This window comes from Chlamydotis macqueenii, chromosome 5, assembly GCF_036417535.1.
Source record: "Chlamydotis macqueenii isolate bChlMac1 chromosome 5, bChlMac1.mat, whole genome shotgun sequence".
In the NCBI taxonomy this organism is placed as follows: Eukaryota; Metazoa; Chordata; class Aves; order Otidiformes; family Otididae; genus Chlamydotis; species Chlamydotis macqueenii.
In genome coordinates, this window is record NC_141560.1 from 57475411 (window position 1) to 57490766 (window position 15356).

Here is a 15356-nt window from a genome sequence, read left to right on the forward strand (position 1 = left end):
TATTGTTCTTCCCAAGAAAACAAGTAAGAAATATTTCTAGTGGATGAAGCTGCTATAATGGACTAACTTCAGATAGGGGGAAAATATTGAAAGTAGAAAGTAGTAAATCCCACCCAGAAGTTAGCTAGAACCATAATGTATGTATACATGGCCATCATCCATGGAGGTTAAGACTAGCCAGAGACTTAGACTGTGCAGCCAGTTGAAGTGTTTGGTACTCCACTGCAATATGGGCAGATGCCCCCTATTTTTACTCACAACTCCTACAATTTCTTTAGCGCAGACAATGTCTGGCCCAGTTTTGCAAGGTGGACCAGGGATTATTCTAACTCAACTAGTGGAGGCAGAGGGGCTATGAGACCCCTTTCAGGTACAGAACAAGTTTGCTTCAGACACTATGCATAACTGCTGCTGTGACAGGCTGCATGGATATGGTCAAACACTAGCCCCAACTGTTGTCTTCCATGTTCATGTCATGAATTGCCCTCTCTTCTCAAAGACTGGACATGGGCCATTTCCTGAGGTCTGCCACTCCTGGCTTCTTTCCCACCTCTAGCACAGGCTTCTAGTGTGCCCCAGAAAGTCATGCCATATGGGGACAAGTAAGAAGATCACAGATTAAGCTTTTCCACTTCAAAGCAGCATTCTCAGGGTAAACCAAGGAAAGAAAGAAATGTTCTACAACTGCAGTGATAAAAAGGTTCAAGTTTAACAGCATCAATACTGCTCTCCTTCAGCACTTTAACGTGTCTAATTTGATGCCACACATTATTTTTGTTATGAAACTAGAACAAACCAAAATCAATACAGTGCTCATTAAATTGACAAAACATGGGGTAGCTCATAGGTCTCAAAAAGCAAATGTAAATGGGAATCACCACCCAGCTGAGTATTTGTAGTAGGGTTCTGTAACATCTAGAATAATGCTGAATATCTCTCTTTCAAGTCAGGTTAAAAAAAAAACAAAAACCACAACAACTAAACACACACAACACTGTTTACCAAGTGCACAAATGACAAAGTCTAGAGAAGTGATAAATAATGAAGAGGAGGATGACTGATGGAGAGACTGGATTGCTTGGCAAGCCGGGTGCAAACAAGATAAAGAAAAGATAAAAGCATAAACAAGATAAATTCCAGAAACTAATGCAGCCTATGCTTTCTGGAAGAAAGACTATTCCTGGAAGAAGCATTCCTCAAATGTTTTGGGGATCCTTGTGATTAGTACCTAGCAAAACCCATTTATGGTACTATGATGAAAAGAAATGATGCAATCCTTGACAAGAGACTATAAAGAGCTGTTATATTCTTCATTGACACATAAGAATTATGTCCACAAGACAGAAAGAGTACAGCTGAACAGAAGGAGGGTCAGTGAAGAACCAAAATATTAATTTGAGGTTCAGAATTTGTGTATTAAAGAACCTTCTGGAGCTCAGTTTCTTCAGCTTAGCACAGACAAGGTTAAGGATACTTTCAGAGCACGTGACTTGCGTAACATTAGTAAATGCTCAGACTTAGGACAAGGTACAAAAGTTAGTTCATGATACTGAAGACAGTTAACTCTTTTCTGACCACACCCTTTCCAAAGGCTGCTTATCCTGTCTTTCCCCCTTCAGATGTGTTCAACCCTTACCCAGGCTTCTCACTTACATTTTGGGGATGCATCCCACCTAACCCAGTATGGACCTGCGACTAGTACTTGTGTGGCAGAATTTCAGCTCAGACATTTCATGTGTGCCCTGGAGAGTTTCAGCTCAAACAGGAGCCAAAATCTTCATGTGTGTGCAGGATGCTCTTTTACACTGCCAGGCTGAAAGGGAAGGTGGCAACTCCTATATGACAGCTAACAGACTTATTTCTTTTGTCTGGCTCAGTGCTTAATCTCTTATTTTTAGAAGGAGAAACTTGTTTGTTCAAGTTTACTAAGAAAATATTTGCTAAAGATTTTCAGGAATATATTTTACATTGAAACACATGAAGCATCTGACCATGGAGACTAATCTAGCCAGCCTCTGGACACCACAAGGTTAGACAGCATTTTACCTCCCTATCTTAAAACAGCATGTTCTTTCAGGTTTGCTTCAGATGTGTTTGCTGGTTGAGGTTGCATAGAAAATGCTATCAGTTCTTTAGAAAAAAAAAAACAACAAAAAACAAAAAAAAAAAACCCCAAAAAACCAACACACACTTTAGCTGGAGACCAAGTACATTTTTCCAAAGGAAAAACAAAGCAAAACTCAGAGTGTTTTGCAGTGTGATCTTCATAAGAATGTTTGCATTAGGCCTGGTCTCTTATTAGAATTCATTTTTGTTTATATAAAGCCTTTTTTTTACAAACCCCCCATATACACTAAGTAAAAAATCCCACATGTTGTTATGTACTGCGGACACACACTGACGAGGTAGTACTAACAGAGTTAGCGATGGTCTGCAGACTTCCTCATGGAGTAAAATTTTTTGAAGTTGATCTGTAATTTTGCTCTCTTTACTTACGGAAGAGTGGGCGGAACCTTACTCAGTATAAGCACTAGAAGCCTATCTAAAAGCTACCACTGAAAAAGTTAAGGTAAAGGTTTGGTCAGATCTCAGTCAACATGCAGGAGTATAACATCAAAGATATGCAAAAAGAATTAACAGTCTTTTCCTAATTTTCTCAGCGAACACTGTTCTTGTTGGTTCATCATAATAAAGAATAATAATAATAATAATAATAATAATAATAATAATAAATGCCCCCCTCCTTCTACCTTGATCTAAAAATAGGATCTCACCTCTCTGACTACAAAATACATTAAGTGCAAATAAAAAGCCATGCTTAGACAGAGGAAGAAACTCCAGCCTCTTCTAGGCAGGGCTGACCATGCACAAGTACATGTGTTCATAGTAGCGGTACAGAAAGACAAACAGCTGACAGCACACTGAGTGGCTTTGGGAAGAGCCCACAGTATGTTCCTCTGTTTACCTCAAGTAATCTCTGCGGCAAAGAATGAGATTTGCTTTTGTGTAAAGAGTTGATCCAACCTCTCCAAGACGACAGTCACAGCAGGCACACTTTAGACAGTCTTCATGCCAATACTTATCCAGAGCCTTCAGCAGGTACCGGTCCTTGATTTTCCGGTTGCAGCCAGCACAGCCCTTCTGCTTCCCTTTGGGTTGTACAGATAACATTGGCACACCTGCAACGCAAACAAAGCATTTTGTTTAGAAGTTATTCAAACAGCTTGAACAGGTTTCCTGCGTTCGAAGTAGCACTGAGCTACAGGTAGAATTGAGACCAAATGCTGCTGCTGGTTTCATTACAAGGAGCTCACATTGCAAGAAGCTGACGGCCAAAGGAACTTAAACTTCATTTGCTGTCACAGAGTAAGTGGGAGTGTGACACTTGTAGGAATGTAGCCCCTTTTTCGTAAGGGTAGGGCTGATACAAAGCACAAGACTTTTTTAATTAACATCTTGCAGCAGAATAAACTGGCTGTAAAGTCAACATTTGCTTTTTCCCTTGTTACTGGTACCCTTGTGTTGTTAATTACCTGCCAACAGGCAATTACAAAGATCAGAAGAGCCACCACTGTATGTACCTCCAGTCCAACATCTTGGCTAGATCAAGCTTGATGGGGGAAGGAGACGAGTGGGTATAAAAAGATGCGGTACGCCGCTGCTTTTCCTCTTTCATGAACCCCATTCATCAGAGAGGCCTCAGTGAAAGCTAAAGCAGCCTAGAGGCTGCTCTAAAATAAATGTTATTCAAAAGCCCTCAAGGACTACTGAGAATAACCCAACCAGTCCCTCTACCACTAGTGAGGCCAGGCTCCTTAAGCAAATCAGAGCTTTCCTTCTCCTCTTGTACCACTGGAGAAGGTAATAAAAAACCCAGGAGTATTTCATCCCTGGAGACCCCTGCTGGGACTACAAAGCAAGCATGAGCTAGCTGGGTATGAACTGGTGACAGGACGCTCAAGTCACTGGGCTGGTGGAGACTTGCTGAGGCCACCTTCCTCACACTGCTGTCTCCAGCTTTTTCCTCTCCTCCAAGCAGCTTGTGCCTCCCATGGTGAGCACTGACACAGGTGTGAGACCTGCTGCCCTTCTCAGTTTAAGAGGGAGGCGGAGGGGGATTTTATGGAATCAATAGGCAAGATGGAAAAACAAACAAGGATTGTACTGTGGGGGAGGAAGGTGACAGGAGATGAAGAAAGAAGAAACAAACTCACTGAGATGCCAGAATCCCATTTTCTCTAGAGCCTTGATTTTACTTTGTTACTGATTTTTTATTTTTACTAGTGTCAGTCACTAAAAATGACAATGCTGAGCCTGTAATGAGCATGCCGTGGGCTTAAACAACATAGAGAAAATGAGAGGGGACACTCTGGCTACAGTAGCAGGTGCCACTGGTTATATATTCTTCCACAAAGTTAAGAACCATTTCTGTATAAAGTGCTGAATGTCCCAGAAAGTAGCCACTTGATAATGGAATTATTAACAGTCCCTTAATCAGAGAGGACCGAGTCAGTGCCACTGTAGTAAATGACATTTGCTGCTTTCCTTAAAAGCCAGGGTGACCTGACAGTGGCTAATGCTCAGCACGTGTAAAACCCACCACTCGTACAGTAATAATTGTTTTGTCAGAGCTGCAGGCAGACGACAATAGCACTTAAGACACCTCTACACAAACAGCCAGGTATTGATCCATTTGTTATCAAAGTGGTCTCAGCAGCGTGGAGACAGGTCAAGTAACATTCAAAAACACTTAAGGCTTAAAGAGCCCTCCTGCTCTTTCCTGCGGCACACTCGAAACCCGCTTGGCAAAGTCAATGCAAGCAAACTTTTGATGCCAGTGACAAATATGCAATGATTAAGTGAAAACTTAAATCTGTGTTTGACTGCCACATGTGCAACCCACAATGCTCCTCATATAAATTCTATGTACACAGCCACAGAGAAATACCCACAGGTTTGGAAAGAGGGAAAAGTCAGGGAAGCATCAGAGTGTAATATACTGAGCGTCCTGGAGGTCAGACTGCAGCAGTCCTGTGCTTTTGGTGAGAGTTTCTTTTTTTTTTTTTTTTTGGAGATTACATTCCAGTAGCAAAGAGAAGCTTCACTTTTCAAGTAATTTATTTTTCAGAAAACTGAAAGCCTTCATCCCATGCTCTCTCCAACTCCACACAAGTTGACTGCCTTACTAAGAGGCAGAAAAGGGCACATACATTAATTTACAAACTGTGTAAGATCAGTACTAGTGATGACAGAAAATAGTTTGCAGCTATGAACACTAAGGCCTAGATGTGTGAATTGTATTTTAAGATAGGAGCCCTAGACACCAGTGAGCCATTACCCACTCCCTAAACAGGCTTTCTAAATGTAAGCTGCACACCCTCAGAGGCAGAAGAGGATTCCTTACAAGGCGGTGGGGGGATGGTGGTGGTCATCATACAATTCTTTTGCAAGGTTCATCTCAGTAACTTGAAGATCCTGCGTCTGGAGGTGCTGCAGATTGCAAAATGCAGATTCTAGACGACAGTAGCCCTTTAAACCCCCTTGCAAGAGAACTGCTGCATGGGAGGGGTTTGAGATTACCTCTGCGATTCAGACATACAAGATCTTCAGCCAGACAGGACTTCTCAGGCCCCTCAAGTGCTTTTGAAACCAGAGCCCTTTCAGAGTTACAGCTGCCCTCACCCAGAGCAAGGGGTCCACTCTACCAGTAGGATGGTCAAGTGCAAGGGAAGCTGGGCAGGGACAAAACCCTGGCTGGACCATTAGGAGAGGCCAGTTTGATCAGTAAGGGCAAGTGGGCAGGTTAGGAGGGTCTCCTGCGGTGCCAAGCAGGCCCAGACAGCCATGGGCTGGCTGTAGTGGCGGTTCTTGTTCCATTTGTGGCCCTGGTAGCCCTCACTCTCCATGACCGCCTCAGTTCCCTGCTATTGCAAGCACACTACTGTCTAAGGAGAGGCTTCTGTGAATCAGAGGAATGTAACACTAGATTTTCTTCTAATAACTAGCAAAGAAACAGATATATATATTTTTAAACAGTACCTTAAGCAAGGAAAAAAAAGCTATGTATTTGGTCAGTGTTCAGCAGGGAGTTTTCTAATGAAAAAAGGTGCCATTTCAGAGATCATATGATGTTCAAAGCTGCTATTCCCACTTAGATAATAACAAGCAAGGTCAGCCTCTACTGGTCAGGTTCAGTGTTTTGAAATTACATTCTGGTCTGTGAGGCTTCCCTTCAACATCCCAACCAACCAGTCTGCATGGAGCACACACACCACTACAGAAAAGTTGCAGCTGCAATTACCTGGTGAGTTGACACAGCAGGCAAGGCATGAAACTGGAGTACTCACCTGGAGTACTGTGTCCAGTTCTGGAGCCCCCAGCACAAGAAGGACATGGACCAGTTGGAGAAGGTCCAGAGGAGGGCCACAAAGATGATAAAAGGGCTGGAGCACCTCTCTTATGAGGACAGGGTGAAAGAGTTGGGGCTGTTCAGCCTGCAGAAGAGGAGGCTCCGGGGAGACCTGATAGCGGTCTTCCAGTACCTCAAGGGGGCCTACAAGAAAGATGGGGATAGGCTGTTTAGTATGGCCTGTTGCGATAGGACGAGAGGTAATGGTTTTAAAATAGAGGGGGGTAGATTTAGATTGGAAATTAGGAAAAAATTTTTTACGATGCGAGTTATAGAACACTGGAACAGGTTGCCCAGAAAGGTGGTGGAGGCCCCATCTCTGGAAACGTTCAAGGCCAGGCTGGATGAGGCTCTGAGCAACCTGACCTAGTCAGGGATGTCCCTGCTCCTTGCAGGGGGGTTGGACTAGATGACCTTTGAAGGTCCCTTCCAACCCTAACCATTCTATGATTCTATGATTCTATGATTCTATGAAACAAAATTTCAAAAATTGCCAAGCCTGATCAGCAAGGGTTCCTTGCATGCTTGCCATGTCATTTCCAAGCAACAAGAGTGCAGCATCTCAGAAGCTTAATCCCTTTCATGGTCGCAGGCTTGCAGAGAAAGGACACAGCCAACAAGAAAACCCACTTTCTCCCTCCTGCCTCCTTTCCAGCAAACCCCAAGCAGTTTGGGCTTTGCAGGTAGAAACCACCTGCAGAGCTGCTCTTTCTTTTTGGAAATTTCTCCATTGCAAAACTGCAATGTTGCTTCATTTCTCTATGTAGACTTTCCCCCAGTACTTACAAAAAAAAAGGCCAAGATACCACCGAGTTCAATTTGTTCAGGGGCACGTACTGACTAACCAGGACTGTCAAGAAACAAAGGGCTCACCTTCGACAGATTCCATGTGTGCTCTGCGGGTGAGGATTAGAAAGTGAGAAGTAGTGTTGCAGAGATAGGAAAATTAACAGCTGGACACTCACTCGCTTAAATACATGATCACAAAGGGAATGCTGATTGATTACCAAATTCTGAAAGTACCATCAAGTTGCTCTCTCCCTTCCTGTTGCTAGCCATCCATCGCTATCTTTTCTTAGAAACAGCAGATAATGCCTTTCTATTTTTGGCTACCTGCACTCCCTTCTTTGCCCTTTACAACTTAATAGACTTGCTGCTGGTAAATACAAAACAAAACCTGTTCTGAGTGCTCGGAGCTCCAATGCACATTAAAAAATTATAGACACCACCTCTGGACATACCAAAATTTACGGCAGTGTCTAAAGAGGCTGTTATTGTAGTGAGTCATCTAAACTTTACCTTTATTCACAGTCAGACAAACTAGCTTTAATCAGCCTGTATCTTCTCAGTTGGGTTCTTTCTGTAAAATTATTCATCTGGCTCTGTAGCATAAGTGTCCACTAAGTACACCTCTAAATTTTTTCTAAGCCGTTTTACTGATATTTCTATTCACATGGCAATCAGCTGCAGTTCCTCTAAGGGCACTGTTCATAAAGTCTCATTGCTAAGAGAGCCTGGGAACTTTTTATAAATGGTAGACCTTTTAAATAACAGTTATCTGCAATGGTGCTATGGCGTATGGCTCCACAGTGCTCTGGTCTGCAAGAGAGCTACTGGTCCCCTCTGAAAGCATGGAAGTTCACCATCTAATTTCTTTAATGCACCTCTAAAGGTTAATTGGTCTGAAAGAGTAATGCGGGACTGCTGGCTAATGATGTATGCCTCAAGGCTTTGCAGCTTGCCTGTATTTTATACAGTCAAGTCCAGAGCATAAAACACAGGTGACTTCCCTGGGACTTTTCAGACTCCCCTCCGACTTCCCACAGCCCCCCCGGCCTCCCCCTCTCCCACCCAAGCCCTCCACTACACCTGCATGTGCTGCGTGAAAGCGGCAGGAGCTGAAGGCTGTTCTCCTCCACCTGCGTTTAGTTCCTTGTTAGACGGGGCTCCGAGAAGTGCCGCCACTGCACTCCTCATTACCACCGTGGAGAACTAAAAACAACCCTAATGAGGAGAGCAAGAGCCTACAGTATGGGGTGGGAGGAAGAAGGTCTTCCCACACTCCCCAAGGAATCTGGCCAAAATCTTCAATTTGCCATTTATGACAGCTAATTAGTTATTCTATTCAAAATCTTTGCTTTAAATAAAAGAACTAATTATACACAAAGGTCAGTCCCCCACCTCCTGTGAAGCACACATAATTGGCTTATTTCCCCAACACTGTGTGTATGTTTTACACAATGCTTTCAGGCAGATGGCTTTAACTCTTTCCCTCTGCAAGTTTTTTGGTGGGTTGTTGTTGTTTTTTGTGTTTTTTTTTTTTCCTCAGATTAGCTACTTTTACCATAAAACCCTGCTCAACAACAAAGCAGTTAACTACACGCACAGAGACAAAATATATCTGCTCCCTGAAAGGTTTGTGACAACCTCTCCAGAGTACTGCTTCCTATACGAGACCTTGCATAACACAGTACTGGAATTATGGTTTTATTCTCCACCACAAATTCTTGCTTTAGCAGTGCCTTTCAATATAGTTACCACATTTCTGAAGAATCCCTCTGCCAAAGACTACAATTATTGCAGGTTTATGTTACACCATTACTTTCTTCTCTATTTTTTTTTTAAGGTGGGGTTGGGCTTTGTTATTTATGTAAGTATTATAGGGATGCAGCATTTCAGTGCTAAAAGCAATTCTGGTTTAAAGACTGGAGTTTTGGCAGTTCAGCAATTAAGTCTAGGTTTCAAAGTTCCACTTGAGAAAAAAAAAAATATTTCTAGCATGAACACTCTTTAAATGAGCTGACCTCCTTCTGCCTGCTAACAAAAACCCCAGCATTTGGCTGCAAAAGATGAAAAAGTAACTGAAGAGTAGGAGTAATCTTATTAACTCCTGTCTCATCACAATAAATAAGCTGCAGTCTTATGTCTCTTATCAGAGGATCTGATATCATTTAAAAGCATTAGAGCCCTGCATCACCCATTTAAGTAAATGCAGGCAGTCATTGCCAAAAAGATGCAGTGAATTTCATTCCCTTAAAAAGAAACTCACTTTGTGTTCCTAGTATTGTATTACTCACCTTCTATGAATATGACACCCTGCGAAACAAGTTAAACCATGCACTTCCATTCAACTGAGAGTCTGTCGTCCCAGGCATCTTCACCAAGAATTCCATTTGAAGAATAATGGCCAGCAAGGTGAAACTCATTATGTCATCTGTATACCCAATTAAAACATTACATTTGGAACACCGAGTCTTGCAACTAAATGCTTATGAACAAGCCTTAGACCATTCATCAAAATTATTCAATGAGTAACCACAATCTTCTTTCATTTCCAGTTTCATGCTGCAATATAAAGCATGTGATCTTTATAGTGGCTTTTGCAATTCATTTGTGGTATTCTTTCTTCTGAATCATTACTGAACAAATCTCACAAGCATGGCAAAAAAAAAAAAGTAGTTGGAGAAGGCAGTTACTAGGAGAAACATTTTGATCAGTACTTCTATTTTAACTATGCTATAGTCCTCCTCCCAATAGCACAGCATTTTTTTTTTGGCCCTACAGTTCAGAACAAGCTTTAGAGAAACATACTTTAGAGTCTAGTGTCCCCTAGCAATTTCAGCTGCCTAAAAGTGACCCAAAGCTTTGTGAGTGGCTTAACCCCCCCCAGTCTCCCATGCAGAGACCCTGTTTTCAAGTCATTTGTTCAGATAGACCAATATATCAAAAATAATAATTCACATCATCTGAATCTGTATCAATACAGATTGATATTTCAATACAGGACATAAGGTTTAGGGTTAGAATCTAGATTTTAATTTTCTCCCAAAGTTTTGAGACTTCCAGTACTTGCTTTAAGATGTTCTCTGTTACGAAGTTGCTCTTACCAGAGGACAACCTGTAGCTAATAAAGGAACACATGGCAGCAGGACTGAACACAAACCATAATAATGGTTGCTGCAGAACAGTTTCTAGAAAAAATTCTGGTAAGCAACATTTTCCCTGTGTTCATAAAATATGCTTGTTTGAGCTCTAATTTTTGATAACTGACATATGCCCAAAGCTTATTCTTAGCACATGTAGTTTTTCAGTAAAATTCATTTTTACTGTTTGAAGCCCTGGGACCAGTAAAAAGATGTGCAGATTTTTTCCACCTTCAATGTAGTCTGAGAACATTCTGATCAAGTTTTCTTGATTAGTCACAATTTAGCATCCTACAGTCTGGCAAAGGTCCTGATTTTAGGCGGCCAGTTCCCTCCTTCAATGCCTGCAGTAGAAAAAAGTCTGGCAATGGAGAGACTACCTTCAAATCACCTTTCCAGCACTATAAAAACATCACAGATGAGAAAATTATTATAAGGATGACTACCCTGGAACTCTTCCTGTATTCCTCAATATTCCATTGATTTGCAGGTGACTACTGAAAAGACACTAAGCTCCAAATTCTTTTGGGGGATTTCAGTGTCAAAGTAAACCAATGGAAGAAGAGTCTCTGAGTCAAATGATCACAAAGGTAAGAACTCATCCCTCACTTTTCAGCTCATTTATGAACAAGCTATGTACCAATCTTAAATACAGGGAGGTTTTTGTGCCTTCCCCTTCCAAAAAGGAAAGAAAATCTGATAGGAAAATGCTATATCAAGTTAAAAATCAAAAAAAGTGTTGAAAAAGTAAAAACTCATAGAATCATAGAATGGTTTGGGTTGGAAGGTACCTGAAAGACCATCTAGTCCAACTCCCCTGCCGTGGGCAGGGACACCATCCAAGTAGACCAGGTTGCTCAAAGCCCCATCCAACCTCGCCTTGAACACTTCCAGAGATGGGGGCAGGCACATGGGTAATACTACACAATTCTCAACTTCCAGTTAAAATGCACTGTTTAATATATTACTACTGAGGTTTCAAGACATGTGCAAAGAAGTGTGACACAGCAGAGCTCAGGTTTAGCAGTGAAACATTAACATCACCCTGACAGATTTGGTATGCTATATATGCGACTATTTTAAGGAGAAGAGAACTATATCATTGCAGATCATCATTATCATAATCTTTTCTTCTGCCTCTTTGCAGACATATACAATGTCAACCTAAGCTTTCGGCAACCTTAATAGAATTTCAGTGCCCACTGCCAAATGGCCATTTGACGTTCTGCTCTGTGTACACTGATGAAGCAATCTGTCCCAGGCCTTAATGCAGGCAATGATGACTATCCAATCTAAAACTTTCACAGGCTTATAGAAATTTCTCAAGACTTTTGGAGCCTATAATAATTTGTGCAATATCACAAAAGAATTTTTGGAATCTTGGTGGTCTGTGTTTCATGAAATATGAATATACTCTTTTTAATGTTTCTAGAAGAAATCCTACTCAAGCCAAAAGCATATTTTACATCGTCAATTACCAAAAAGTTGTGCTGGAAACTCTGAAATAGCAAACACTATAGTGATTGCAAATTACTGGAGTATGAAAAGAACAGCCTTTCCTGCCCCTGTCCAAACTTACTGCAAAGCCAAACATTGATGCTCATGCTCTGTACAAGATTAGTGCAATAAATATACAAGGACTACAAATTATTTTCATGTTTTCTTCATTTCCAAGAGATGAGTAGAGATCACCTATAAAGAATGCAGAGAGAGTCCCTCTATTAATGCAATACATGTAAGAGATAAAGTTGCTGTTGACCTTCCAGAAGTGGTAAAATACACCTCCTTAGCGTTTCAGAAAGTTGCAGTTATCCCCAAAACCTATCCTCTTCTCCCTTTCCTAGCAAAACCAGATCAACCCATCTGCTGTTAAAAGTTGAAAGGAGAAGGGCAAGAAGAGCTATTTCCTTCCCTTCTTGCTGAAGGGAAAAAACACACAAAAAAACCACAAAACACAGTCCTTTGCAGGACTATTTGCATGCTGAGCTGTCAGACCATGCACTCTCCATTAAAGAGATAGCATCCCTTTTCGTAAGTCCATTTGGGATCCATTTTAGTGTTATCTAAAAATCAAATCTACATGGTAATCCTTTTAATGTACTCTTGACTTTTAAAAACAGCTTTATGTTCCTTCAGGAAATGTTTTAAGCCATTACTCAGTAATTACTGCTCACCCATGAAAACACTGATCTTTTACAACATAAAATCAGTTTGACGACTTAAAAAATAAAGCAGACTAGAATTTTATCTCATGAAAATAGCAAAGAAAAACCAAGGTTAAGAAAGCATCCCGTCTCCACCACCCCCAACCCCCCCCCTATATTTCAATGTCATATGTTTTTTCTGTTGTATAAGAGAAGGGCTGAGGTGGTCACAGTTCCATGTTTCTGTGTTAAGTCTCCAGGTGTGGAGACTCTCAGTCTTGCATTGGTGATCACTGTGCAAGTAATCAATAAATAATTACTGATTTAGGAAGCAGCATTTATATCATCTTGGATATAAACAGTACCCTAACCTTTTGCAAGCCCTGAAGTTTTGAATGACACTAGACAACCTCCTGAAAGGCTGGAGACAGGAAAGTCATGGAATTTATGGTGTTGCTTTGGCAAAGCTTCAGCTGTACACAAGCAAGTCTCAGAAGAGGGGCCGAAAATTATTTGCATCTAGTACAGCTTTGCTGGATTTATCTGGACTACACCTGCAGCCAACACAGGAACACCTAGCCAGACTTCAGGGGCCTGCAATTACCTTGAAAAGCCTACTACCAGCTCCTAACGGTTTTACCTTGTTTCCTTGCAAACTCCTCTGCCCACGTGGAGGTGGCTGGGAGGCAGAGGAGAGGCCGAGAGGAACTGGTAAGCCCACACTGTCTTGCTTTTTCTAGCAGGAGCCATAAAGAGGACACGAGTGCATTTTGCTCAGTTACAGCTCCTATCTGAGGATGCCCAGACAAAAGCCCATGATTTCAGTAATGCAGATGCTCAGACTACAGAAAGTCCTTGGATATCCTGGCCTTGAATGCAGTTTAACAAAGACCCTAGATGTTTATACAAGGTCTAGCCCAGCAAAAATTGGAATGATCCTTCCCATCCCACCACAGACCCCGGAGATGACAGCACCCTTCTCACCCGACTGCTCTGGCAAAGGCAGTTTAATGCTTCAAGGCTAGAAAAAGAGCAGGGTGAAGTTTATCGGAGAGAACTTACTGTACCTTGCAAATAATATCAACTAAATTTTTGTTCTCCTAATGCCACAAAGAGAAGACAGGGAAAACAGAAGCTAAATATTGTCATTGCTTCTGTTCTTCTGTTTACTGAGGTCTAGCTTAAGCCTTACTTAGCCACAGTTTGCTACCACAGACAGATTTTACTCTATGCCATTTCACTACCACAGTTAGGACAGAGAAAGTCCTGCTCTTGGCCATTACCCCTTTCACTCACAGGGAAATGTATGCAACACTGTTCATTAAACATTTGTTATAGCTGCAACTGGCTAGTAACTATATGCCTCAAACTAATTTTTGTTATTCACAACTGATTAAGTCAGGGCTCACAAGCCACAGCTGGCCATTAATGCTACGTTTCTTCAGAAGAAATTACGCTGATAAGAATGAAAAGTGGTTTCTTTGCATTAGCTGTTGTATACTCATTCTATAATGAGTTCCTTTGAAGTGACATATAGACGGGATTTGAGTACTAGTACCCTGAACAACAGGAAAGACTCAAGTAAAAATGCAAGATTTTTTTTTCCTTGTTCTTTTTTGTGAAACACCCCAGAAAGGTTTTGAGAATTCTGCTGCAATTCACCATATATTTCAGAATAAAGTGAGCACTAAGGGCTTGGGGCAAGTTAGCATGACATTTAGTTTGCATTAAAGCATGTTAGAAGTAATATGAAATATACCATAACAGATCATATTCTACTCTATTAAGCATTCAGGACCATTGCAGTATTAAGAATATGGATGAGAAGTTGGAATTGCACAAGACATTATTCTTCTTATGGTCGACCACTGAGTTGAATTCAAGCTGATCCTAATGGAGCTGTTTTCATTAACCTACAGTAGCTCTGTAATCCTATTCCTTGAATTTCAGACCACCACTACAAGAATTTATGACCTGCTGCCTGCACTTTGGATAGTACTCACACTTTACTCTTTTCCTCAATGCATCCTGCTCCTCTTGATCATTACTGCTGCTTTATGCGGTAACTGATCCCCTTAAAGTGGAAGTCTGCTCTTGAATTCAGTTATTTATGCTCCATTTAATTCTCACCAACATACATGAAGATGCCGACAGTTACACCTTGTTAAAAACAATGAAAAAAATCATATGACCACCTAGCCCAGTGTGCAGAACTGAAAGCCTCCTGAAATGTTCCTCCTGGCGTCTGGCGTGGGTATGTATATACTAATGCTTTGCCTGAAACCTCAGAATAAAAATAAGTTCTAAACCACTAACCTTCAGTTCCAGAAATGCTACACTTTTGAGCCATAAAAACCTACTGAGCAGCTTTTCCTCCGCTCCATTTCCATAGGAGTCTCTCCTCCTTGATTTGCTCAGTTTTTGTCCACCTCATCATGAGATTCTTGACTGCCGAAAAGAATTCCTTCACTGAACTAATGAAATAAGGAGTCTTAAGTGCCCTGCAATACTTTTTAGAAAAGTCTGTATCTCCAGATGAGTCTCAATTTCACAGCATCAGGGAACTGTGTGCCAATGCACTGAACCGGAACACCAGGGCTAGCAGGAGTTGCAGACAACAATGCTAACATCAGGGTTATTTTAGATTAGAGTACTTCCAAATCAATTTTGGATTCAAACTTTTAAATGCACTCTCCAGATGGAATCTGCACTGACTGACAATTTTCAAAGCTAATTTTCTAAGCTTGAATGAAACTCATTCCTATCTAAGAAAAATATGTAAATAACCTTTGCACAAAGGCTGCATTGTAGCTAGAAAATTAGGCAGACAACAGTCCTAAAAAGAGTCCTAAACTACCTATAGAAAACATTCATGAAATT

The 15356-nt window shown here is 41.3% G+C and overlaps 1 protein-coding gene across 3 annotated transcripts in view; it reads right to left on the minus strand.

Annotated features, from left to right (window-relative positions):
• LMO1 (LIM domain only 1) overlaps positions 1 to 15356 on the minus strand; it is a 62756-nt gene that overhangs the window by 13816 nt on the left and 33584 nt on the right. For 2 of the 3 annotated variants that reach the window (XM_086748815.1, XM_086748814.1), the window contains exon 2: positions 2966 to 3179. In XM_086748815.1, coding sequence (XP_086604941.1) covers positions 2966 to 3179 — 214 coding nt within the window. Of the gene's footprint in view, positions 1 to 2965; positions 3180 to 8278; positions 8370 to 15356 lie in introns of those variants that run through there. The other variant, XM_086748817.1, reaches the window with a different exon arrangement.